General features: G+C 44.2%; 1 protein-coding gene across 1 annotated transcript in view; it reads right to left on the bottom strand.

Annotated features, from left to right (window-relative positions):
• The window catches only part of FOXO1 (forkhead box O1), a 62200-nt gene extending 35768 nt beyond the window's left edge, over positions 1–26432 (bottom strand). Inside the window, exon 1 of the mRNA XM_077298165.1 lies at positions 25751–26432. Coding sequence (XP_077154280.1) covers positions 25751–26290 — 540 coding nt within the window. The 5' untranslated portion in view covers positions 26291–26432. The remainder of the gene's footprint in view (positions 1–25750) is intronic.
• Positions 26433–26778: the final 346 nt, after the last annotated feature.

Here is a 26778-nt window from a genome sequence, read left to right as displayed (position 1 = left end):
TAGGATGCTTCAGGAAAATGCTGGTGGCGTTTCTCCTAAGCAGCCTTTTGTCTGCTTCATGGGTTTTATTGTTGTTGCTGGTATGTATGAAATCGTGAGCGGCTTGAGCGGTCTTTGGAATGGCTATATCGCTTTTACCATTTGGCCTCTTTAGAATTGTGGAGCTGTTAAAAGCATCTCAACAGACTGAATGCATGCACAGCAAGTCGTTCTTACATTGCAGCGTATGTTCTCTCTTTTCAGCATTTATTGCTTGCCAAGCTGTGTGCACATACCCTTCTCAGACTGGAAGCTTGTGAGCAGGGCCCTCACTCCTCTTGAGGTTTGATGAATTGTGTGTTAACTCTGTAATGTCCGATATGGTCTGTACATGTGCCCTCTGATTTGTAAAGTGCTGTGGAATATGTTGGCGCAACAGAAATCAAACTTTCTTATTTCCAGGATGTATTTTTGTAGTACGCTGCCTGAAAATGTTTTAACTGACATCAAAACATACATTTCTGGGAGTGTTGGTAACCCAGGTTCCAGAAATTGTCCAGGAATTAATTGGTAGGTCCTAGAAGCATATACGAAAAAGCTTATTTAAATTGGAATCTGTCAGCAGGTTTCTGTTACGTAATCAGATAGCAGCATCATGTAGGAGCAGAGACCCTGACTCCAGGGATGTCTTACTGGGATGTGTATTGTAGAATATACAGTATACAATTATTTGTAAGGAGATTACCTCTGCTGGACTAGGTGTCACCCTACCAGGCAGTCCCACTACTGACTGGCAGCTTCCTGACAACGCAAAGTGCACGCAGGAAGCTGCCAATCAGTGGTGTGTGCGGGTTATACACAGGAAGCTGCCAATCAGTGGTGTGTGCGGGTTATACACAGGAAGCTGCCAATCAGTGGTGTGTGCGGGTTATACACAGGAAGCTGCCAATCAGTGGTGTGTGCGGGTTATACACAGGAAGCTGCCAATCAGTGGTGTGTGCGGGTTATACACAGGAAGCTGCCAATCAGTGGTGTGTGCGGGTTATACACAGGAAGCTGCCAATCAGTGGTGTGTGCGGGTTATACACAGGAAGCTGCCAATCAATGGTGTGGGCGGGTTATACACAGGAAGCTGCCAATCAGTGGTGTGGGTGGGTTATACACAGGAAGCTGCCAATCAGTGGTGTGGGCGGGTTATACACAGGAAGCTGCCAATCAGTGGTGTGGGCGGGTTATACACAGGAAGCTGCCAATCAGTGGTGTGTGCGGGTTATACACAGGAAGCTGCCAATCAGTGGTGTGTGCGGGTTATACACAGGAAGCTGCCAATCAGTGGTGTGTGCGGGTTATACACAGGAAGCTGCCAATCAGTGGTGTGTGCGGGTTATACACAGGAAGCTGCCAATCAGTGGTGTGTGCGGGTTATACACAGGAAGCTGCCAATCAATGGTGTGGGCGGGTTATACACAGGAAGCTGCCAATCAATGGTGTGGGTGGGTTATACACAGGAAGCTGCCAATCAGTGGTGTGGGCGGGGTTATACAGAGATCAGCATTCTGAGCACTGCTACACCTACAGCAGAGAAAACAAGAATTCTAGCAGAACTGCATGGCTTGTACATAGCTTGGTCTTTTCCTTAGTAACATACGGATGCAAGAACCGGATGATAAAGAAACAAGACAGAAGAAGAATCAACGTCTTTGAAATGTGGTGATGGAGAAGGATGTTATCAAGACCAAGGATGGAAAGAAGAACAAAAATTAATTTTGGAACAAATCAAGCCAGACATGTCACTCGAAGCAAGGACCACCAAGCCTATCTTGAACACATCATACGAAGAGAGCAATCACTGGAGAAGGACATCATGGTTGGAATAATAGAAGGAACAAGGTGAACAGGAAGACCAGCAACAGGATGGGTGATACTATTAGGATAACGGTGGAGAAGACCCTGGTGGACTTATCTAGGCTTGCACAAGATCAATCTTCCTACAGATCGATCATCCAACAAGGCGCCATGGCTCAAGATTGAGCCGAGTGTAGTAAAAAAAAAAAAAACATCTGCACCAAAGCCCAAACATTGCAAGATTGTGAGTTATTTTTTTACCCCCCTCGAGATTTAAAGTAAGTTGCATATATAATTTTCACGTTGCACTTTACAGCATCACTACAGGTCTCCATAGAATGAGGTCACCATTACATAAACAGCATTTCCCATACGGAGCATGGCAGCTTCTTATACTACACTCATCTTGTCATCATCCCCAGTCATTCCTCATGAAGTAATGGAAGGCCAATATCCACACCCAGATTATGTGAAACCCTAATAACATGGCACCTCAGCGGGGTCCTAGAAAGCATCACAGCTATGTACAATCAATCGCATCACAGTGATTGTAAGTGATAGATGCCAAGTATCTATACATTCCTGTATCTACATCAAACACCTAATATAATAATTGTCAGTGTGTTAAACATGTAACTAGCATCATTTACTACGTGAATAGGTAGTCTGGCGAACACTATAATAAGCAGGTAATCCTCAGACCTGGCGTCCATAGTGTCTGCCCCAACCTGTTCCTTGTGATTAAGTCCCAAAACATCCCAGTGTCAGCAAGTTCAAGTTGAGTCAGGGCTGTAATAATAAATGGGTTAGTTTTCGTGGTTGTGGAGGAAACACATCGTGACTTATTGTGGATCGGTATCAAGGCTGTTTTTACAGGAAAATATAAAAATAACCAAGTCATTCTATTGCAGTTCTTTTATTTTGTTCATTGACAAAGACCCCACTTTCATAAAGTGTTTTCTCTGTTAAAAAAAAAAAAAAAAATACAATGTGCGGCTCACAAAAAACAGTAAAAAAGGCATAAACAGCTTGGAGGAAATTGGAGCAAGAGAAAAAGCATACAAGGGTGCCAAAAAGAAATGTACGGTAATTGATCTGTAGCAAGACAAACAACTGCTGCCTGTTTTTATAGCTGACCCTTTGTTATGATCTGGATATTTTGGCTTTTCTTTATATAATGATATTTATGGTGTCTGGGCAGCCTACATGGACCGATCAGTTAGTTTATGCAGTCAATACCTGGTTTCAAGAGATTGCCAACTGACAAGATACCAATAAGTGAGGGGAAGGGGGGGGGGGGGGGGACCCACACGTTCCAGAGTGAGGACAGGTGGCCCCCCCAAAAAAATCTTCAGTTAGGTCCACAGCTCGTAGTTTACAGCGATGCTTTATGCCATTAAACACCCATGTCATTATTCACTTGGCTGAACACCCCAAAAAGCCCATTTGAAAACTGGACCTTTTGGCATTAGGCAAAAATGAAGAGGCTTCTGAGTCTATGACTGTACTGCGGCAAGAGTTTCAGGGTAAATTTTATTCCAAAAATTATGCAAAATCTTCTCTTCAGAGGAAGAGGACTAGAACACTAGCACCACCTATTGGAAGAAGCAATCCTAAAAGTTATGTGCCTACCCCTTGGATCCTGGTCAGACCCCTTGCACTTTGCACTGACGAGACACACTACCCCGAAACAGTGTCTGAAAACTGAGATTCTGGTTTTGGTTTTTATCCGAAGTCATGCGGCAAGGCTTGTTAGCGGGTCGATCTTGGAAGTAGCAGTCCCAAAAAGTCAATAAGTGGCACTAGAGTTCTAGTTCTCTTCCTCTCTGAAAAGACATTTTGCATATTTAAATTTCACAAAGGAGCATTGCATGACAGAAAAAAAGAAAAAAAAAAAAAAAGGGGGACTAACCCTGGCATGTGAGGTTTGACATGTCACTCTCCGAAAGGAGAAACGTTAACCCTTGGATCCTTATTCAGAAAATAAACCTTAAAACGTTTTCAAAGCGTTTGGTCGCCAAATTCTAAACCATACGCCTAAAGTTTTATAGGTGAGCGATAAGGGAACAATTTTCGCACCTTTTCACCTACATCCAAACCTGGACTAGACAGCAAAGGATAAATAATACAAGGGCTGTGGTGTCGGGAGTCCATTTTGGTGAAGTCGGTTTGGCTTACCGACTCCACAGCCCTGAATAATACCCCACCATCCTTACAGCAGAGTACAAAACAAAGTCTGACTATAGAAATACAAGCTTTAAATATACATACAGTGGAAATATTCAGCCAACACCAGCTCTTCTATATCGTTCTTTCGCCAACACGATGAGATCAAATGCAGCAATTATAATTGGATAATAACTATACCGATGAGCAATTACTGTCTGCTAAGTGGGGATGTAAAGCTTATAATTGCAAAGTTATTTCTTTTACAGCAAGCTACACAGAACGGAGCTGAGACGAGCAATTAATTTCACACATATTAGTATTTCATGATCCTATTAAACCCAGTCCGATTCTCTGTATTTAAAGCTTGGATTTCTATAGTCAGCCATTTTTTGTACCCTGCCATCAGATTCGTGGGGCATTGTTCATCAAGGTCTAGATGGAGGTGGGAAGGTGATCAAATTGTTCCTTTATGCCTAATCTTTCTATAAGGTTTTAAAGGGAACCTGTCACCCCCAAAATCGAAGGTGAGCTAAGCCCACCGGCATCAGGGGCTTATCTACAGCATTCTGTAATGCTGTAGATAAGCCCCCGATGTATCCTGAAAGATGAGAAAAAGAGGTTAGATTATACTCACGCAGGGGCAGTCCCTCTGCGATCCGGTACGGGGCCTCCCATCTTCTTACGATGACGTCCCCTTCTTGTTTTCACGCTCCGGCGCAGACGTACTTCATCTGCCCTGTCGAGGGCAGAGCAAAGTACTGCAGTGCACAGGCGCCGGGAAAGGTAGGAGAGGCCCAGCGCCTGCGCACTGCAGTACTTTGCTCTTATCTCAACAGGGCAGACAAAGTACGCCTGCGCCGGAGCATGAAGACAAGAAGAGGACGTCATCATAAGAAGATGGGAGGCCCCGAACCGGATTGCAGAGGGACCGCCCCTGCGTGAGTATAATCTAACCTCTTTTTCTCATCTTTCAGGATACATCGGGGGCTTATCTACAGCAATAGGCCGGGGTCACACTAGACCGTAATACGGACAAGTGCTATGCGATTAAAAAAAAAAAAAAAAAAAAAAAATCGCATAGCACTCGGCCCAATGTTAATTTATGGTGCAGCTCCCATCATCCGATATTTTCTCTGCCGTATTCAGGATCCGAGTGAAATCGCAGCATGCTGCGATTGTCAGCGTATCTCGGCCGAGACTCGCCAATGCAAGTCTATGGGTGCGAGAAAAAAACCGGATTACACACGGACCATGCGTGTGCATTGCGAGAAATACGCAGCGGTGTTCTCTAGAAAAGCCGGTAATTCAATTGCCGGCTTTTCATTTCTCCTGCCTAAACCCGACATGATATGAGACATGGTTTACATACAGTAAACCATGTCATATCCCCCTTTTTTTTGCATATTCCACACTACTAATGTTAGTAGTGTGTATGTGCAAAATTTCGGCGCTGTAGCTATTAAATTTAAGGGTTAAATCGCGGAAAAAATTGGCGTGGGCTCCCACGCAATTTTCTCCGCCAGAGTGGTAAAGCCAGTGACTGAGGGCAGATATTAATAGCCAGGAGAGGGTCCATGGTTATTGCCCCCCCGTGGCTACAAACATCTGCCCCCAGCCACCCCAGAAAAGGCACATCTGGAAGATGCGCCTATTCTGGCACTTGGCCACTCTCTTCCCACTCCCGTGTAGCGGTGGGATATGGGGTAATGAAGGGTTAATGCCACCTTGCTATTGTAAGGTGACATTAAGCCAGATTAATAATGGAGAGGCGTCAATTATGACACCTATCCATTATTAATCCAATAGTACGAAATGGTTAATAAAACACACACACACACACACACACACACACACACACACACACACACACACACACACACACAATTAAAAAGTATTTTAATGAAAGAAACAAACAGGTTGTTTTAGTATTTTATTGCTCTCTCAATCCATCCGGAACACCCTCGCTTGGCAGAATAAACCAACAATATACATCCCCTCTGATGAACTGTCAGGTCCCACGAGGTAATCCATCTGAAGGGGTTAATTATTTTACAGGCAGGAGCTGCGCTAAAGCACTCGCTCGTGCCTGTAACCCCCGGGGAATGAATGAAAGCTGAGTGATCTGTACTTACATTGAGTTGCGGTGAGGCGCCCTCTGGTGGATGTTCTCATGAACTGGAGCCTTGGAAAAGTTCCCACGCTCGAGTTCATATGAGTTCATCCACCAGAGGGCGCCTCACCGCAACTCAATGTAAGTAAAGATCACTCAGCTTTCATTCATTCCCCGGGGGTTACAGGCACGAGCAAGTGCTTTAGCGCAGCTCCTGCCTGTAAAATAATTAAACCCTTCAGATGGATTACCTCGTGGGACCTGACAGTTCATCAGAGAGGGTATGTATATTGTGGGTTTATTATTTTGCCAAGCGAGTGTGTTCCGGATGGATTGAAAGAACAATAAAATACTAAAACAACCTGTTTGTTTATTTCATTAAAATACCTTTTAATAATGTGTGTGTTTTTTAACCCTTTCATACAATTGGATTAATAATGGATAGGTGACATAATTGACATAATTAATCTGGCTTAATGTCACGTTACAATAGCAAGGTGGCATTAACCCTTCATTACCCCATATCCCACCGCTACAAGGGAGTGGGAAGAGAGTGGCCAAGTGCCAGAATAGGCGCATCTTCCAGATGTGCCTTTTCTGGGGTGGTTGGGGGCAGATGTTTGTAGCCGGGGAAGGGGGGGGGGCCAATAACCATGGACCCTCTCTAGGCTATTTAAGGGAACCTGTCACCTGAATTTGGCGGGACCAGTTTTGGGTCATATGGGCGGGGTTTTCGGGTGTTTGATTCACCCTTTCCTTACCCGCTGGCTGCATGCTGGCCGCAATATTGGATTGAAGTTCATTCTCTGTCCTCCGGAGTACACGCCTGCGCAAGGCAATATTGGCTTGCGCTGGCGTGTACTCCGGAGGACAGAGAATGAACTTCAATCCAATATTGCGGCCAGCATGCAGCCAGCGGGTAAGGAAAGGGTGAATCAAACACCCGAAAACCCCGCCCATATGACCCAAAACTGGTCCCGCGAAATTCAGGTGACAGGTTCCCTTTAATATCTGCCCTCAGTCACTGGCTTTACCGCTCTGGCGGAGAAAATTGCGCGGGAGCCCACGCCAATTTTTTCAGCGATTTAACCCTTTATTTTACACGCTACAGCGCCCACATTTTGCACATACACACTACTAACATTAGTAGTGTGGAATATGCAAAAAAAAGGGGGATATGAGATGGTTTACTGTATGTAAACCATGTCTCATATCATGTCGGGTTTGGGAAGGAGAAGGAAAAAGCCGGCAATTGAATTACCAGCTTTTCACAAATATCACGCTGAATTAAATATAAATACAGAATATATATATATATATATATATATATACACATACACACACACATACATACATACATACATATATATATATACATACACACACACACACACACACTGTATATATGTTTTAACGAACATTTGAGCACATAAATCCATTAGATGTCGGTTTTGCAAGCCTGCGAGAAAATCTCGGCATACGGATGCCATACGGATGTCACACGGATGTCAAAGGGATCATTTGATGCGAGGAAATCGCATCCTCGCACTGCACACGGATCACTGTTTTGGAAACATTTGTGCGATTCTCGTCCGTGAAAAATTGACCGTTTTTTTTATACGTTGTGTGTGTCCCGGCCTTACAGTATAGTAGATAGTATACAGCACACCCAATAGTAGGCTGCATCACTAGATGGGGTGTGGCCTCACTCCATACAGGTATATAGAGAGGCCACGCCCACTGTCTTGGAGTATGTGCAGCGCATACACACCCTCCGGTCCCGGGGTACAAGACCAAATGGCACCATGCACGTACATGCATTTATAAACTGTACTTGCAGATATTGCTGGAGCGGCTGCAGTCGGCTCCTGCCCCGGCATTCTGCAGCATATTGGTCATTTCACAGAAGGAACAACTTTCATGATGGGAAGGGGGTGGGGGGCACACATCATAATTTGCAAAAATAAAGAAATGTGTTTGTTCTATAGTATAGATTGCAAAATTGGGAACCTTGCGACCACGTGGCGTTATACTGTATATTGTTTCAGGCCATTTCAAATGGAATATTGTGATCTCCCACTACTCAATTTGGAGCATAGTAAACAAACTTGGGTGTTAAAAAGAATTTAACCCCTTTCACGACCTTGCAATTTTCCACCCTTTCATCCCAAAGGTATAGCTTATTTTTCCATCAACATAGGCTTATGATAGCTTGATTTTTGCAGGACAAATTGCACTTTTGAATGACACCATTCATTTTACCATATTGTGTTCTGGAAAATGGGGAAAAAAATCCAAGCGCAGTGAAATGGCGAAAAAGTGCAAACTTTTTTTTTTTTAATTCACCATGCTTTGCGTTCATAGGAGGCTCACAATGACAGGCACGGGGTCTTCTGCAGACCCACGACTGTCATGACAACCCATTGGAGCCTCCCCGGTAACGTCACAGGGGCACCGATGGGCGGGACTTGTGATGTGCAGGGAAAAATGTGGGCTCAGCTTCGGAACCCGCATCAAAGGCAGGGACACAACCTTTGACATACCTATATGTCAAAGATCGTGAAGGGGTTAAAAGAAATGCCATTTGACTGCAGATACAGCTGTAGCAGCTACATTCAAAAGGAAGTATTTATCCTCAGCTCCTGTCAGATAGGAGATGTATGAGCTGCAAATATCACGGGAGACTGTCAGGTGTGTTGGAAGCCCAGTTTGCACTGACAAGGAGCAATACCCAGAAAGTCTGAAAATTGAGATTCTGGTTTGGCTTTAATCCCAAGTGATACTGCAAGGCTCGTTATAGGGTCAATAGTGACTTTAAGGCTATGTGCACACGTTCAGGATTTCTTGCAGAAATTTCCTGAGCAAAACAGGACATTTTCTGCAAGAAATCCACATGCATTTTTCTCGCGGTTTTACCGTGTTTTTTTGCGGAGGTTCCCAATGCAATAAAATAATGAGAAATCCGCAAAATTAATGAACATGCTGCGTTTACCGCGATGCGTTATTTTCGTGGAAAAAAACATATCATGTGCACAAAAATTGCAGAATGCATTCTAAATGATGGGATGCATAATGTATGCGTGCGTTTTTTTTGCATTTTTATAGCGAAAATGCGAAAAATCTGCAATGTGTCCACACAGCCTTAGGATCGCTGCTTCCAACAAGTGGCGCTACACAGTTCTAGTCCTTACTCTTCCTCTCGAAAGAGGCAATTTGCATATTGGTTAGGAGAGAATCTACTTTTTCTGTGGGGAGGGACGAGGAAGAATAGTCTAATACTATGAGACTTCAGACAAGATTAACATTTTTTTTCCCTTTTTGTTTCTATCTGTAGCAATTTGGCAGATTCGGGCACAACTCGCCAGGCTCATGTACTACAGATATTAAAGGGAACCTGTCACCCCCAAAAGTCACCCCGAAGGTGAGCTAAGCCCACCGGCATCAGGGGTTTATCTACAGCATTCTGTAATGCTGTAGATAAGCCCCCGATGTATCCTGAAAGATGAGAAAAAGAGGTTAGATTATACTCACCCAGGGGCGGTCCGGGTCCGATGGGCGTCGCGGTCCGGTCCGGGGCCTCCCATCTTCTTAAGATGACGTCCTCTTCTTGTCTTCACGCTGCGGCTCCGGCGCAGGCGTACTTTGTCTGTCCTGTTGAGGGCAGAGCAAAGTATTGCAGTGCGCAGGTGCTGGAAAAGGTCAGAGAGGCCCAGCGCCTGCATTTTAAAATGCGCGCGTGTCCTGCCTCCCATGACGTCCCGGCTTGTGATTGGTCGCGTCGCCCATGTGACCGCGACGCAACCAATCACAAGCCAGAACGTAATTTTAAAATCCTGAAGGACCTGAAATTACGTCACGGCTTGCTGTGATTGGTCGCGTCGCGGCCACATGGGCGGCACGCGACCAATCACAAGCCGGGACTTCACGGAAGGAAGTAAACGCGCGAATTTTAAGCAAAGAACGCTGCCGGTTCCCTCCGTGAGGTCCAGGCTGCGTCGGAGAGGTGAGTATAGCAATATTTTTTATTTTAATTCTTTCTTTTACACATTATTACATTAATATTGTTTCGATACCGATACCCGATACCACAAAAGTATCGGATCTCGGTATCGGAATTCCGATACCCGCAAGTATCGGCCGATACCCGATACTTGCGGTATCGGAATGCTCAACAGTAGTCAGCAGTCTTCCCCATGATTGTGGAGCCTACTGAAATAGACCAAGGGACCTTTATAAACACTTAGGAAGCCTTTGCAGTTGTTTTTTTGTTAATTTTTCAAATTTACTGAGATAATGACTTTTGGGTTTTCATTGGCTGTAAGCCATAATCATCAACATTAACAGAGATAAACACTTGAAATAGATCACTCGGTTTGTAATTACTATATAATATAGGAGTTTCACTTTTTGCAATGAAGAACTGAAATAAATTAACTTTTTGATGAGGGAAAGATGCGGGCTCAGCTTTGTGAGAACAAAATTGGTTGTGCTGTTTTCAGGTTAAATGTTAGTTTATGTGTTCACTGACCATGTGCTCCATGCAACGAGCTGCTGAATGGTTCACTATGAAGAGGATTTCATGGTGCTGGAAACTCAGGACCTAACATTATTATGGACAGTTATGTGTGTACAACTGATTAGCGCTTTGCCAATGTGACCTCCTCCTTCATCAATTCTAAATGAGGAAAGAACTAAAGTGTAAGGGTATGTGCCCACGTTCAGGATTGTTCGCAGAATTTCCCTAAGCAAACCGGACTCCTTTCGCAGGAAATCTGCACGCTTTTTTTTTCTCGTTTTTTGCGCGGATTTTTATAGTTTTTTTCAGGAGTTTCTCAATGCAATAATATAGCGGCAAAAACGCAAAAAATTAATGAACATGCTGCATTTTTTTCCCGCGGAAAAAAAAAAAGCTGCATGGGCACAAAAATTGCAGAATGCATTAAAATGATGGGATGCTTAATGTAAGCACTTTTGCAGCGGAAAACAGCCGAAAAAACACGGAAAAAAAACGCAAAAAAATCCTGAACGTGGGCACACAGCCTAAGTGTAAATGACTCAAGTGAAGGCAGAATCCAGCACCTACCCGTAGTGACACCAATGTGACCTCTCTCTATTGTCTCAATTGTCAAAATCATAAATATATAAAAGCAGTGTTTCCTGTAATCAGATCAAAAGTGGGCAGTCTTATTTCAGTCCCCTCTGACGATCAGTGGGGGTCCCACACCAATCTAGAGGTAGTCACATGTCCTGTGAATTTTTCATTGTACAACCCCTGTAGCAGGTATGACTGCAGATACTGCAGTATATGGATTTTGCTTCTATTCAGCTTATCAATATTTTTCAATGCCTGCAGAATTAGCTGAATGCTTCTCCATATAAAGTTGTCAGATCCAATTTCACCATTAAAGTGATTGTGGCAGTAACTAGTTTGTGCTCAGCCTCTCTCATACACATGGCAACTTGTTTGAATAAGATGCCAACTATAAAGGGAATCTGGCAGGATCAACCCTCCTATCCAGTCTACATGGACATGTAGGTCATACGCAGCTGAGTAAAATAATACCTTGATACCTGCGATCCACTGTCTTATTCCAGAGAAATCCATGTTTTGTTTTGTTTTTTTTTTGTTTTTAACTCAAATAAATTTTAAAGAATAACATTACAATTGACATGTTACATTCTTGTTTTCAGTACAAAGTTTTCCCCCCAAACAAACCCCGCAATCCCAACTTATCCCGCCCCCCCAATAAGACAGCCCACCTTGTTTAATAGCTCCACACTCAAATCTATAGGATGACTATCCCCTCAGTTAGGACCATAGACCATGTGTTATGTTTTCACCAATTCAGGATCTTGATTCGTCCATACTCTATAACAAACCTATCCCATGGCAAGCCACGGAGACCACAGCTTATCGAACATTTCAATTTTCCCTCTTTTCTGATAAAACCCCTTTTCCAGCTTCAGGCCCTGCTTCACATATTGGAGGAATTCTCTTCTTGAAGGCGGCTCGTCCTTAATCCAATTTCGCACTATTACCTTCCGGGCCATATACAGCAATCTGGCAATAGCTGTCTTCAGGTTGTTATCCACTCCAATCTCATCCACGCACCCCAACAAGCACACCATCGGGTCCCTTGGCACCGTGCATCTGTATGCTCCTTCCACACGACTCAAAATTACCAACCAAAAAGCAGACAGTCTCGGACACGTCCACATCATATGAAATATATCAGCATCTGTAGATTTACACCTCGGGCACTCAGAATCATCACGCAAGCCTGCCTTATATAACACCTGCGGAGATTTGTAAACTCTATTACATAAAGCTGTGACAGCCTATACGGTTCGCTCACAGACAGCCGTGGAACCCACTCCAGCACCGACTCCCAAGTTTCATTCTCCATTGGGCCCAGATCCCTCTCCCACTTAGCTCTCGCCAGTATTGGAAACCTTAACAGGAAAGTGTGCAGCAAGTCTTTATAAAGAGTGGAAATAACCCCCCAGTAGTCCCTTCACCACACACATACTCTAACACTATATCCCTTTGAATTCTGATGCCTCCGTCCCTATTCTGAGCTCCAAATGTGTGTCTCATCCGCAAATATTGATACATGTTTTTCTTAATATGTAAATGAGCTGCTAAGATCTATGGGCCAGTCACTGATCTGCATGAGAATCTGCCTCCAAAGATTATTAGAAATAAAAGGGCAGTTACCAGTGTGAGACATGTAACTAAACACCGAACTGAACTTTGTCTCAAACAGATTTGCTGCAGCTCTCACAGCTCTGCTGTATTGCAACCCTGTCTGCCTGTGAGAGGAACCTGCAGATGTGTCAAGTATAATCACACACAGCTCTGCAGTGTGATCAGTAGAGCGGCCATTACTCATCACACTGGTAACTCCCCCTTCTATTTAATATAAGCTCTGGGGGCAGATTCCGGCCTACAGATCTTAACAGCTCATTTACATATTAAGAAAACATGGATTTCTCTGGAATAAGACATTGGATCACATATCAAGGTATCATGGTATTCCATTTCCTATGACTTGCATGCCCATATAGACGGCTTAGGAAGGTTGAGCCACATATATATTGAAGGAAACCTAGAGACATACAAAACCATGTAAACATTTATGGAGGCTTAAAAGGGTTCTCCAGTTTGGATAATTTCTATTGTTAAAGTGCCCCTTGACAATAAGATTATCATAAAGTCTCCTGGAGGGAGTACGAGGAATTGGCAGTAATCTGTGTAGAATTCTGGCAGTAAAGGTTCAATTTCCCTTGTAGTGCCACCAAAGGGCTAATGAGGTATTACAGTTCTTTTTTAGATCAATGGTTTATATGAGCAATGCAATTATATAATCATTCGCCTTTAATAAATGAAGAAAGGGAAACATGCTTCCTTATCCATCCCAATTTATTTCAGAAGTGTACACGTACCGGTACATCTCCAAAAGGCTCTCTGTTATGGGGTCCATGATCTAAAGACCCTTTAACTCAATCAACCAGCTATTCATGGTACACCAGTCAGAAAGTATGTGGTGTGAAACCCGCTTAAGCTTTGTATGCCGTTATACTCGGCTACATTTCCCTTTAAAGTTGAACAGTTTCCCCCGAGGGATAGAATAAACTGCCGCGTTATACTGGATGATCTCAAATCTGAGGCTTTCAGATGAACTATTCCGAGCATCACTAATGTTGCATAATTTTTAATATTCTGTCTCTGTCTGAGGACACAGCCCGAGGACACTTCTGCATTCTCATTCCTGCACACTGGATCCATGGCTAACCGCTGCTACCCACATGCTCCGTGCATATTGCACAAATTATGGAAAATACTTCAGATATTGATAAACTACAAAATCCAACTGACCTTCCCCATCAATAGCCTTGAAGGACAAAGAAGGGGGCAGAGTCTATACTAGATGTAAAGCGCCTAAAAAAAAGAAAAATATATAATATAATATACATACTGTACATACATACACACACATCCACTTCACCTTCGTGGATAAAAGTTTATAATGGAAATGTGTTGTACAGTCCATTTCCAGAAGTGTGGTGGCACTAAATCAAGGTAATGAGGACAAAAGTCAAATTCAGAAGAATTACAACACATACACGACAATAAAAAAGGCTTATTAAAACATTTTATGGCAACCACTTGGATTTGCAATAACACAACCTCCAACTGTGATGTAGCGGGTAACAATGGAGGATTGGGGAACATAACACTGCGATTAGCCCAGGATCAATGTTTTCCCAATCTTGCAGTCTAAAACAAGCTGCCAATCCCCCGTCGAGAGAATGTATGTTTTCAATAAGTTTAAGTTTTTGTGCAGAAAAAAAAAATATATATATAAAACGCTTTTTATTCACAATGGTTTTTTTTCTTTAATTTAAATTCTATAAGGGAATTTGACACTAGGTTTTTGCTACCCCATCTCAGTGTAGCATGATGGAGGGTCAGAGACTCTGATTCCAGTGGTGTCAATTGCTTTGTGATTGTATCAAAATTGAAGCAACCAGCAGTTCTCAGCTGCAGTTCTAGCAGTTCTCGGAATGCTGAGCCCTATATAACCCCGCCCACACCACTGATTAGCCGCTTTCTGGCTATGCACAGTGTACACAGCTTAAAATCAGTGGTGGGAGCGGTGTTATTCAGAGGTCATGAAGATGGACGACTGAGTGGGAAGGTTTACCAGTAGTGACAAAAATCACAATTTTAAATCAGGAGATTATGAAAACTACAACAAGCAGTCCAGTAAGTGACATATCACTGGAAGCAGAGTTTCTGTCTCTACATTATGCTGCTCTCAGATTGGTAGAAAAGAAGTGACGGGTTCCCCTTGGATGTTTTTTTACTTGTTTTTCCCCAATTGAGATCAAAATGTGTTAGCAACAAAAACGCACCTAAAATGTGCATAATGTTCAGTAGTGTTTTCGGCACACAATGCACTATTTCCATACAGGGGAAAAAAAAAAAAAACCTTCAGGCGACGACATGTGAAGATAACCTTAGGCTAGGCCAAATCCAATAGAAGCGACAGCCACAAGTGTGAACATTTTAGAAGAGGTTCACAATAGATTCATGGTCTCAGGAGCAGACTACAGAAACTCTCCGCACGATGACGCATGTCTTATACAACAGCTGGGAAGGCAAACACGGTTATATGACAGAATCTTTCATCGATTGCTGTCAGAGCCAGTCAGGCGCGTTAATCTGCAAACTGCTGGGATTACAAAAGGAACAACTCATACACCGACAACCAGCACTGAAACAGGAATACAGGGAGGGTGAGACACCAGCGAGGCTGCGCACATGGAGGCTGGAAGGCCGGCACAAACAGCGAGCTGTCTAGTAGACACTGCTCCTCATGGAGGTTTTGGTTTCTGGATCTGGTTTTGAAGCATTTTTTTTGCAAGTTTTTTTTATTGGACAGCTCCAAAAACATCCATGAACTGTGTGCACATATACTAAGGGGGAATAGTTAAGAGGGGTTTTCCAGCTGTTAAGTGGGCAGAAATGTTTATAACAGATTCTTACAAGTAATACAGAATCATCTGCTCAAATTTCCATCATAAAATGTATCAAACATGATCCATCATGTATGTATCATTAATGTTATAGTAAAAACGCTACTGCACGGCAATCTTCAGACAAGAAACCCATGTCAATGACTAGACCTAATTATGTGTTGGAGGGGGCACAGTGTGTAACATATCCATATATGTGACACCCTCCCTAAAGAAAAAAAAAAAAAAAAAAAAAAACCTTTCTTAATTAAAGTTGACACTAATTAAAACAGATCTGTGCCATTTACAAAGTCTTATTGATCTCTTAACAATATATGGCTCCTGTCTACATGTGAATATTGGGAGGCATGGGATACTTACATAATTTACAAAAAATTTTACAGTTGACTTAAAAAGTGATGTACTCTGGTTTAAAACTTATCCCATATCCATAGTAACTATAGGGGATAACTTCAGGACACTGGGGTTCGACCACTATGGCCCCCCACCGATCCCAAAGATGGAGGTCGATCATGTACACTGCCTCTCCACTCACTCTAAGGTCGGGGGTCACACTTGCAAGTGCAATGCAAGAAACTCACACATCAATACCCAGCACCGCCACCGGCACTTGGGACTGGAGCGTTCACCTACATAGAAATACATGCAGCCGCACACTCCGGTCCCAAGTGCCGGCGGCAGTGCCGGGTATTGATGCAAGCTTCTCTCATGGCACTCACAAGTGTGACCCCGGCCTAAGAGGAAGGCTGTAGATCAGCCGAGAGGTAGTGCACATGATCAACCTCTGCTCCGTTCAGCCGCGGCTCTTCTGAGTCCCAGTTCTCGGGATCTGAGGGGTACGGCAGTCAGACCAACGGCAATCGGAAAGTCATCCCCTACACCGTGGATAGGGAGCAACTTTTAAACTTGATATCACCCCTTTAACTCATTGACTTACATCAGCGATACTTTCATAGTGACTATGATGGATTTTGCAGCATTACCCATTCAAGTAAATGAGATCTTACCACCGAAAGCGGAGGCCACCTTCCCAAGTAGTGTTAATGCGACTTCTTTCCCCCAGATATCTACACAAAAATACTCAATTCTAATCTGTTCTCATTTTTGCTTTTTTATATGCCTCTGGTGCAGATTTTAAACAGCTTTTTAAATTCATGTTTTCAGTGCAAAAATGCTGGGATTCTGCTCTTCAGATACACAACTGCATGTTTTACCAGGTCCACACTAATCTAGTATTGATGATGCAATCTAAAAGGATAGGAAATCCATTTTAAAAGGATAACCTCGGTAATTTTTGTAGTCTATAGCCCTATCAGCGTTAAAAAAAATATATATATATTATTTTAAAAAAACCTGTAGACGTTCTCAGATGCAAGAGACTTTACAACTTGCACAGCAGTTACACCAAACCCACAGGTCACCCCACACATCCATACTCATCAGGTTGAATAACACTATCAAACCCCAAACCCTCGTGTGAGTAACCTATGCAAATATCACATCTACAGGGACATTTTATCTGAGTTTTGGGGAATTAGTCATAGTACAAGTGAAGCTCAGATTATTCACATCTGCCACACTTGTGGGTTTCTGTCAGTCTGCTCCACCCCGGCTATTTCCTCTGCTGAAACTAGCTTTGTCCCATAAACTCATTTTTTAGAGGCTTTACATTTTACATGTAACCTACATTATGTGAATTACAATATGAAAAAACATTTACTGAAATATATATATATATATATATATATATATATATATATATATATATATATATATATATATATATATATATATATATATATATATATATATATATATATATATATATATATATATATATACACACATATACACACTTATACATACATATATGTATACACATACATACACACACATACATATACACACATACATACACACTGTACCCATCTATAGATCATGTGACAACCTATGTCATGCCCATGTAAATTTAGGGAATATTCACGGTTGTGTTGCAAGTCAAAATAACATCAAGGGTTATTTTTTTTTCCCGTGACAGTATGAAAAATATATTATATACATATGTACACACACACACACACACACACACACACACACACACACACACACACACACACACACACACACACACACACACCTACCTCTTTTGTCATTTTTACACCTTAGACATGTAATTATTTGTAAATGTGACAAAGCACAATCATAAGGGTAAATTCACATGCAGCAGATTTGATGCAGAAGTTTCTGAGACTATAGGACATCAGTTCCATTCATCTAGATTGAATTCCTGTTGCAGCACGTGGCTTTCAGCAAGCTCCATGTTATTAATAGACAGTCACATAAATCTCTGCACCAATCTATCATTGGCAAATACACCTGAAAGGTTAAAGGGGTTGTCCAGGACTTTATCATTGATGGCCTACCCTTAGGGTACTGTCACACAGTACCATTTTGATCGCTACGACGGTACGATTCGTGACGTTCTAGCGATATCGTTACGATATCGCAGTGTCTGACACGCAGCAGCGATCAGGGATCCTGCTGAGAATCGTACGTCGTAGCAGATCGTGTGGAACTTTCTTTCGTCGCTTGATCACCCGCTGACATCGCTGGATCGTTGTGTGTGACAGCGATCCAGCGATGTGTTCGCTTGTAACCAGGGTAAACATCGGGTAACTAAGCGCAGGGCCGCGCTTAGTAACCCGATGTTTACCGTGGTTACCAGCGTAAACGTAAAAAAACAAACAGTACATACTTACATTCCGGTGTCTGTCCTCCAGCGTCTCAGCTTCTCTCCACTGTGTGAGCGCCTGCCGGCCGGAAAGCGAGCACAGCGGTGACGTCTGACGTCACCGCTGTGCTTTCCGGCTATGGCGCTTACACAGTGGAGAGAAGCAGAACGCCGGGGACAGACACCGGAATGTAAGTATGTACTGTTTGTTTTTTTTACGTTTACGCTGGTAACCACGGTAAACATTGGGTTACTAAGCGCGGCCCTGCGCTTAGTTACCCGATGTTTACCCTGGTTACCGGGGACTTCGGCATAGCTCCAGCGCCGTGATTGCAACGTGTGACCGCAGTCTACGACGCTGGAGCGATAATCATACGATCGCTGCGACGTCACGGATCGTGCCGTCGTAGCGATCAAAATGGTACTGTGTGACAGTACTAAGGGCTCATTTCCACATGCGAGGCACACGTCCGTATCTCGCATGTGGAAACCAAGCTCTGGCGCCGGCACTTTGGAGCGGAGCGTGCGGCCGCATAGGAACACATGGAGCTGCACAGCTCCGCTCCTGAGTGCCGGCTCCACAGCTTGGTTTCCACATGCGAGATACGGACGTGTGCCTCGCATGTGGAAATGAGCCCTTATTCTAAGGATAGGCCAAAAATGTTGTAGTCACTGACAACCCCTTTAAGAGAGTAGTCACCACTTTATGGCTACATAATAGGATGGCTCCTAGATCAGCTAGACATTACAGTACCAATGAAAGGTCAATCAAAGGTCAAGGTAAATTGTCAAATCAAGACTATTTATTTCACAGAGGGGCTTTTAACTGGGGGCTCTCCTCCCTAGAAGCACCTCTACAAAAAACAGACAGCTCCTTTAAATTGGTATCTGTTTGGATACTAATAAATTTGACATTTACATTGTAGGAACAGACTAAAATTTGTGATATCTGATACAGAAAATTATATATATATATATATTTATATACACTATATATATATATATATATATATATATATATATATATATATATATATATATATATATATATATATATATATATATATATATATATATATATATATATATATATATATATATATATATATATATATACACGGTATATCACACACACATATACACATACACACACATAGGAAGTTAAATTCCATGCTTTGTCATCTACAGTGCAGCCCAACTTCACACATTGTGGTCTGAATAAGGCCTTTATCTTAATGTTTCAGGGCCATAAAAACAAATGCCAGAAATAACATAAAGGTATGGCAGCCTACAGGGTATGAGAGTTAATGCACAGTCTGATGATAGACCCTGGTGGTATCGTTCAGGATCCATGCCCAGGGCTTTACCTTGTACACAGAGAACTCAGTTTTAGATTTTTTTTCCCTACCCCGTCCTGTGACCACCACCAAGTACGATCCCTAAAAACAAGACCCAAGAGTCCTGAATGTAGAATATGAGAAACATCCATATCATACAGAATATTTACACCACTGACCATACGCTCTCATCAATGGAACTCCAAGGATATCCCAAACATGCAGCCAGTCACATACCTATTTCTACACTCACAAGCTAATTGTTTTCCATTTAGTACCTCATTACTTTTACAACGTATTTGTCGTCAGGAGCATTTGTAACCCATTGTTATAAAACAGCAGCGTAAGCCTCAAGCTTCATTTATAGACGAGGCTTTAAGATGCGAATCTTCGTGTCATTACAGGTAGGGAAGGCTGACGAGGTGTGCTAATTATTCACAATTCTGCCAGCTCAGAAAAATTTAATTACTCTACTAAATACTGTTGAGAAAAAAAAAAAAAAAAAAAACAGACACAATCTGCCTTTGTTTCTCGGATGGCGTGCGAAGTGTAATCCCTGCAGGAATTTAGGAGAACCTTCTGTATTGAGGACTGGACCTTTGGGTGAACTTTGAGCAGGAAGCGTTCCTTGTAGGAAGGGGCACCAAGTACGATAGATATTCCACCGTACACAATCAGGAGTCATTTTCTGTTAAACAGGACTGCTTGGCCCTAACCATTGCTGGTAAAAATCCACAGTATACTCATTGACAAGGGAGCCACACTGAAGGTACAGGGCATAACCTGAAAATCATTGACGTGTCACCTAACTCCCAGAGATACTTCCTGAAGATCACAGGTCACCTCACCAACATCTGCAAGTATTAGAAGCTGCAGATGATGGGATATAATACATAGTGGAAGGTGATGGGCGGCTGAAGATCAGCATAGACTCTAACCACTATGATTTATAGAGGATTACTCACACATTTGCATTGTGTCACACCAGGTCCTGCACCACAGATAGTCCAGATAGGAGGTGAGAAAAATACTCCTACACCTGTCTAATCAGAAAGTAGTCATAACCTAAATTTCTTCTGAAACCCATTAATAGACGGTGACAGTCAAATTTGAACGGGAAGTCCAGGTTCAATAGAATATAAAATTAGGACTGCCGAGCATCGTTTTGCTAATACTTTTCTTAATTGTAGCACTGGGAACCAACCTTCCATAATTTCTGCTTTTTCCATATTATAATCAACAACAACCCAAATAAACCACTCAAAACAATATGTGAATACATCCCTTATGTAACAAACAAACAAACAAAAAATCTCTAAAGCAGTTGCAAACTCTTCAGAAAGCAAAAGGAGCCGTTTCCACTAAGAAAGTACCGAGTGTCCCAGATTTCAGTTGAGGAGTCAATTCCATTTTGGTGCAAATATATTTTTTACAAACCTCTAGGGAGACAGAATATAACTAATACAAATGGTGAGAATGTAAATAAATAAATGTTTGAGACACAAAGTGAACACACGTGTAAGTAAAGGATGCAGTATAACTGCGGCATTATAGACAGTCCTAGTGGAGCATTACACACGAGCCCACGGTACAGCCTGTACCGAGAGCAGCAATGTGACACCATGGGGCAGAGCCTCTCCTGTTTACATCGGGGTCTCCTCCAACCTGTGGCTCTACAGCGGTTGCGAAATTACGACTCCCATCAGGTCCAGAGAGAGGGATAGTTTGGAGCCGCTAGTCTAAAAGGGAACATTTCTAAGAAAAGACTATCAATAATTGGGCTCCCTGAGGGACAGGATAAACAGGCCAGTGAAGACCTGTGTAAGGGTATGTGCACACGTTCAGGATTTCTTGCAGAAATTTCCTGAAGAAAACCGGAAATTTTCTGCAAGAAATCCGCATTTTTTTTTTTGCGTTTTTTTTTCCGTTTTTTTCGCGTTTTTTTAGCATTCTGCAAGCGTAATTAGCTTGCAGAATGCTAAAGTTTTCCAAGCGATCTGTAGCATCGCTTGGAAAACTGACTGACAGGTTGGTCACACTTGTCAAACATATTGTTTGACAAGTGTGACCAACTTTTTACTATAGATGCAGCCTATGCAGCATCTATAGTAAAAGATAGAATGTTTAAAAATAATAAAAAAAATAAAAAAATGCTTATACTCACCCAGACATCTCCTCACCGGCGTCCGGCTCATCTTCCTATAGCTGGTCTGTGCGCACAGGACCTTCCGTGACGTCACGGTCACGTGAGCGGTCACATGACCGCTCACGACCAATCACAGGACAGTGACGTCATCGGCAGGTCTTTCGCCGCACACCAGCTACAGGAACCGAACGGCAGCGTGCAGTGGAGGCGGGAAGACATCGAGGGTGAGTATAGGACTGTTTTTTATTTTAATTCTTATTTTTTGACCACTTATATGGTGCCCAGTGCGTGGAGGAGAGTCTCCTCTCCTCCACCCTGGGTACCAACCGCACATAATCTGCTTACTTCCCGCATGGTGTGCACAGCCCCGTGCGGGAAGTAAGCAGATCAATGGACCCCTAGGTGTGCGGAATCCCCTGCAATTCCGCATTTTAATGAACATGTTGCTTTTTTTTCCGCGATGCGATTTTTTCGCGGAAAAAAAGGCTACATTTGCACAAAAAATGCGGAATACACTTAAAATAATAGGAGGCATATGTAAGCGTTTTTTTTCGCGTTTTTATCACGTTTTTATAGCGAAAAAACACGAAAAAAACGCGAAAAATACTGAACGTGTGCACATGGCCTAACAGTCAGCAAAAAGCAAAGTCAACTCTGAGGGAGACATCACTTCTCTCTGCAGAGTCTCAAAGCATTACTGGGTTGATAATTAATTGGAGTTCATGTATAATCATCACCGGCTTTCTCAGAAAAGAGTAACCTGACAATAAGCTCTTCCTCAGGATGCAGTCCTGCGGAAATGGACAGAGGAGAGAATGTGTCACTACACAATGTAGAAGTGTGGGGGGGGATCAGAAAGTGGAGCTTCTATGGGTGCAGCTCACATACAGACCATGGTAAATACTAATGAAAGCACGTGCCATACATACAACCCAAGGGGCAACCACAAGAGAGTGTGCCATACATACAACCCAAGGGGCAACCATACAAGAGAGCACGTGCCATACATACAACCCAAGGGGCAACCATACAAGAGAAAGCGTGCCATACATACAGCCAAAGGGGCAACCATACAAGAGAAAGCGTGCCATACATACAACCCAAGGGGCAACCATACAAGAGAGAGCGTGCCAAACATACAACCCAAGGGGCAACCATACAAGAGAGAGCGTGCCAAACATACAACCATAGCAGAGACCATGCCGCACATATAACAACCATAACCACAACATAACTAACCATACTGGAAAGAGTGCCGCATATACAACCCACTAGAAGCACAATGATGCAGAGTGCGTGCTATACATACAACCCAAGGGGCAACCATACAAGAGAGCGTGCCATACATACAACCCAAGGGGCAACCATACAAGAGAGAGCGTGCCATACATACAACCCAAGGGGCAACCATACAAGAGAGCGTGCCATACATACAACCCAAGGGGCAACCATACAAGAGAGAGCGTGCCATACATACAACCCAAGGGGCAACCATACAAGAGAGAGCGTGCCAAACATACAACCCAAGGGGCAACCATACAAGAGAGCGTGCCATACATACAACCCAAGGGGCAACCATACAAGAGAGCGTGCCAAACATACAACCATAGCAGAGACCATGCCGCACATATAACAACCATAACCACAACATAACTAACCATACTGGAAAGAGTGCCGCATATACAACCCACTAGAAGCACAATGATGCAGAGTGCGTGCTATACATACAACCCACTAAGAAGTACCATCATCGCAATGTGTGCACCATAATTACAACCCACAACAAGTACTAATCATAGCAGAGGCCATATGCCACATACACAGCCCACCATTAGTACTAGCCATAGAAAATGAGCGATACATACGTCCCACTAGAAGTCCCACCACAGCAGAGCGAGCACACATACAACCAACCGTAAGTACAATTAAAAGCAGAGACAGCCAAACATACAACCCACAAGCAGTAATGTCACAGCAGAAGTCATGGTGCTTATATAGGAAGCAAGCCACACATACAGCCCACAAGAAGTAATGTCCAGAGAGCACATGATGCACATATGGATTACAGCAGAGAGAGACCCTCATACAACCCTTCATACCTTCCCTCTGTGCCAGCATTTTTGAACTCCAGTGCTCAAGTACCCCCACAAATCATTATCTTAAGCAGGGTTATGGAGTCTGTCGATTTTGGTGGAGTCGGAGTCTGTAAAAAATGGACCTGAAAGTTTTATTCAGAATAATTTGGGAAAGTAATGAAATGCCTGTTCTGCTCCTGATCTAAAGATCTGGGCTTTTGGTGGAGATGAATCTGTGCTGCACTTTATGTGCATGCTCAGTAGTGACCAGTGCTGTGGGGTCGGAGTCATGGAAATTGAGGAGTCAGAGGTTTAGTTACAGACTAAACAGCAATGATTTTAAGGTTAGCCAGTCCAGATCATAACTATGGAGATTTCTGAGGACTCGACAATTCTTACATCACCTATGTGATACTAAGGATATCCTGAAAACATGACGTTACCTGTGGAGGTACTCAAGGAGTGGAGTTGAGAAACACTGATCTACAGAAGTCACAGCACATCACATACATGTACTCTGTGAATGCACAGGATACACGCCAGCCACCACAAGCCATCTATAGTCACAGCACATCACATACATGTACTCTGTGAATGCACAGGATACATGCCAGCCACCACAAGCCATCTATAGTCACAGCACATCACATACATGTACTCTGTGAATGCACAGGATACATGCCAGCCACCACAAGCCATCTATAGTCACAGCACATCACATACATGTACTCTGTGAATGCACAGGATACACGCCAGCCACCACAAGCCATCTATAGTCACAGCACATCACATACATGTACTCTGTGAATGCACAGGATACACGCCAGCCACCACAAGCTGTCTATAGTCACAGCACATCACATACATGTACTCTGTGAATGCACAGGATACACGCCAGCCACCACAAGCCATCTATAGTCACAGCACATCACATACATGTACTCTGTGAATGCACAGGATACACGCCAGCCACCACAAGCCATCTATAGTCACAGCACATCACATACATGTACTCTGTGAATGCACAGGATACACGCCAGCCACCACAAGCCATCTATAGTCACAGCACATCACATACATGTACTCTGTGAATGCACAGGATACACGCCAGCCACCACAAGCCGTCTATAGTCTGAGTGCGGCAGGCAGAGACTCCTCAGAGCCCTATTATAGTAAATTCAGGCTCATCATGGGGATAGCTCCTGTAATCAGCCCTGAGCCTTGGAGCCGGGGTAATCGCTGCACAGTCCCAGACGTGGTCCCCAGGGCCCCATCCAATGCAGACAATCCCCTCGGCACAGCTCATCCCTTTGTCAGGCAGCAGCGGTGCGGGTACTACCAGGAGTTGGGTTACCTGATGGCGCTGACACCTGGCAGCAGGTTATCACCAGGGAACATCACACAGTAATCTGACACTCAAGTGCTGTTTATACATCAGGTATTGTGTCAAGTGTCAGTGCTGCAGGCAATCAATGGTCTCCAGCAGCCGCTACATTCAGGAGCCCTGATTTATCGTCTACAAGGACAGTTCCTCCATAACTTTACACCGGGCTGAGATTCTGCGATCAATGATCAACCTGAGAAATTCTGTACTTGTGACCCCACATGACTGTAACAGAAGTAAATGGCAAGTGACAAACCGCACATGGTACAGAGATCACCGCCGCACAGTGTGACCGCCGCACAGTGTGACCGCCGCTGCAGATCTCAGCCTGCAATCTGGTTACATTACAACTATCGGTCATGGAGACAGTAGATGAGCCGGGTGACTGCACCGATCCCCCTGTCACCGCACCCCGACAATCCCGCGCTCACCTTCCAGCCGGCGGAGCTGTTGCTGTCCCCCTTGTCCTTGAAGTAGGGCACGCTCTTGACCATCCAGTCGTAGATCTGGGACAGGGTGAGCCTCTTCTCCGGGGCGCTCTCTATGGCCTGGCTGATCAGGTCGGCGTATGACAGGTTGCCCCAGGCGTTGCGGCGGGAGGAGCTGCTCTTGCGGGGCTGCTGGGCTCCCAGGGGGGACGGGGAGGACGCCGGGGACAGGGCCGGCACACTGGGGGGCGCATGCAGGGCTCCGGGCTGGGGGTGCTGCTGCTGCGGGTGGGGGTGCTGCTGCAGCTGCAGGAAGTCCCCGCAGACCCCCGGCTCGTAGTCCTCGCTCTCCTCCAGCAGGCTCATGAAGTCCACATTGCCGGCGGCGGGCTCGGGCTGCAGGGAGGGCGCCGGGGACGAGGTGGCGGAATTGCTGGGGTTAAACTCAGGACGGGGCAGGGGCCAAGTGCAAGACCTGGGCCGGGATAGAGGCTCGAAGTCCGGGTCTATCTCCACCACCGGGGGCGCAGCGGCTTCAGCCATGACTCCCGGGACTACGCACTAACTTTGCGGCAAAAGTTTCAGTCACTTCATGAGGCAGAGCTCCGCAGGGAAAGAAGTCTGCGTCACTCGCTCGCTGCGTCAGTCCGGAGCTCTGCGTCACTCCACAGAGACTGTGCGTCACCACGCCGCACACACTGCGCCCGCACTCCCGCTCCTCACTCCTCGGCAGCCGCCTGTTGAATGTCTGACCTGCCCCCCGGCAACAGGCTGCAGTTACTGGAAACCACCGTCACGAGCCGGACCTGCCCTCTTCTACAAAGAAGGAAAGGGGGAGGGGGCGGAGTCTCTCTGACAGAACAGTGTCCAATCCCGGCGTCCCATCGCTGTCTCCTCCCCCTCTCCACCCTCCTAACTTTTCCGTGTTCTCCTGCGTTCACCTAGTAATGCCGCTGAGTGGGCGGAGATTGGAATGTGACGTCACTAGCTTAACCACGTCTTTGCCTTTCCTCGCTTGATAATGGACGTCT

The sequence above is a fragment of the Ranitomeya variabilis genome, chromosome 3 (genome assembly GCF_051348905.1).
Source record: "Ranitomeya variabilis isolate aRanVar5 chromosome 3, aRanVar5.hap1, whole genome shotgun sequence".
NCBI classification, from domain to species: Eukaryota; Metazoa; Chordata; class Amphibia; order Anura; family Dendrobatidae; genus Ranitomeya; species Ranitomeya variabilis.
Note: the sequence above shows the minus strand (reverse complement) of the source record. Positions and strands in the feature narration are given on the sequence as shown.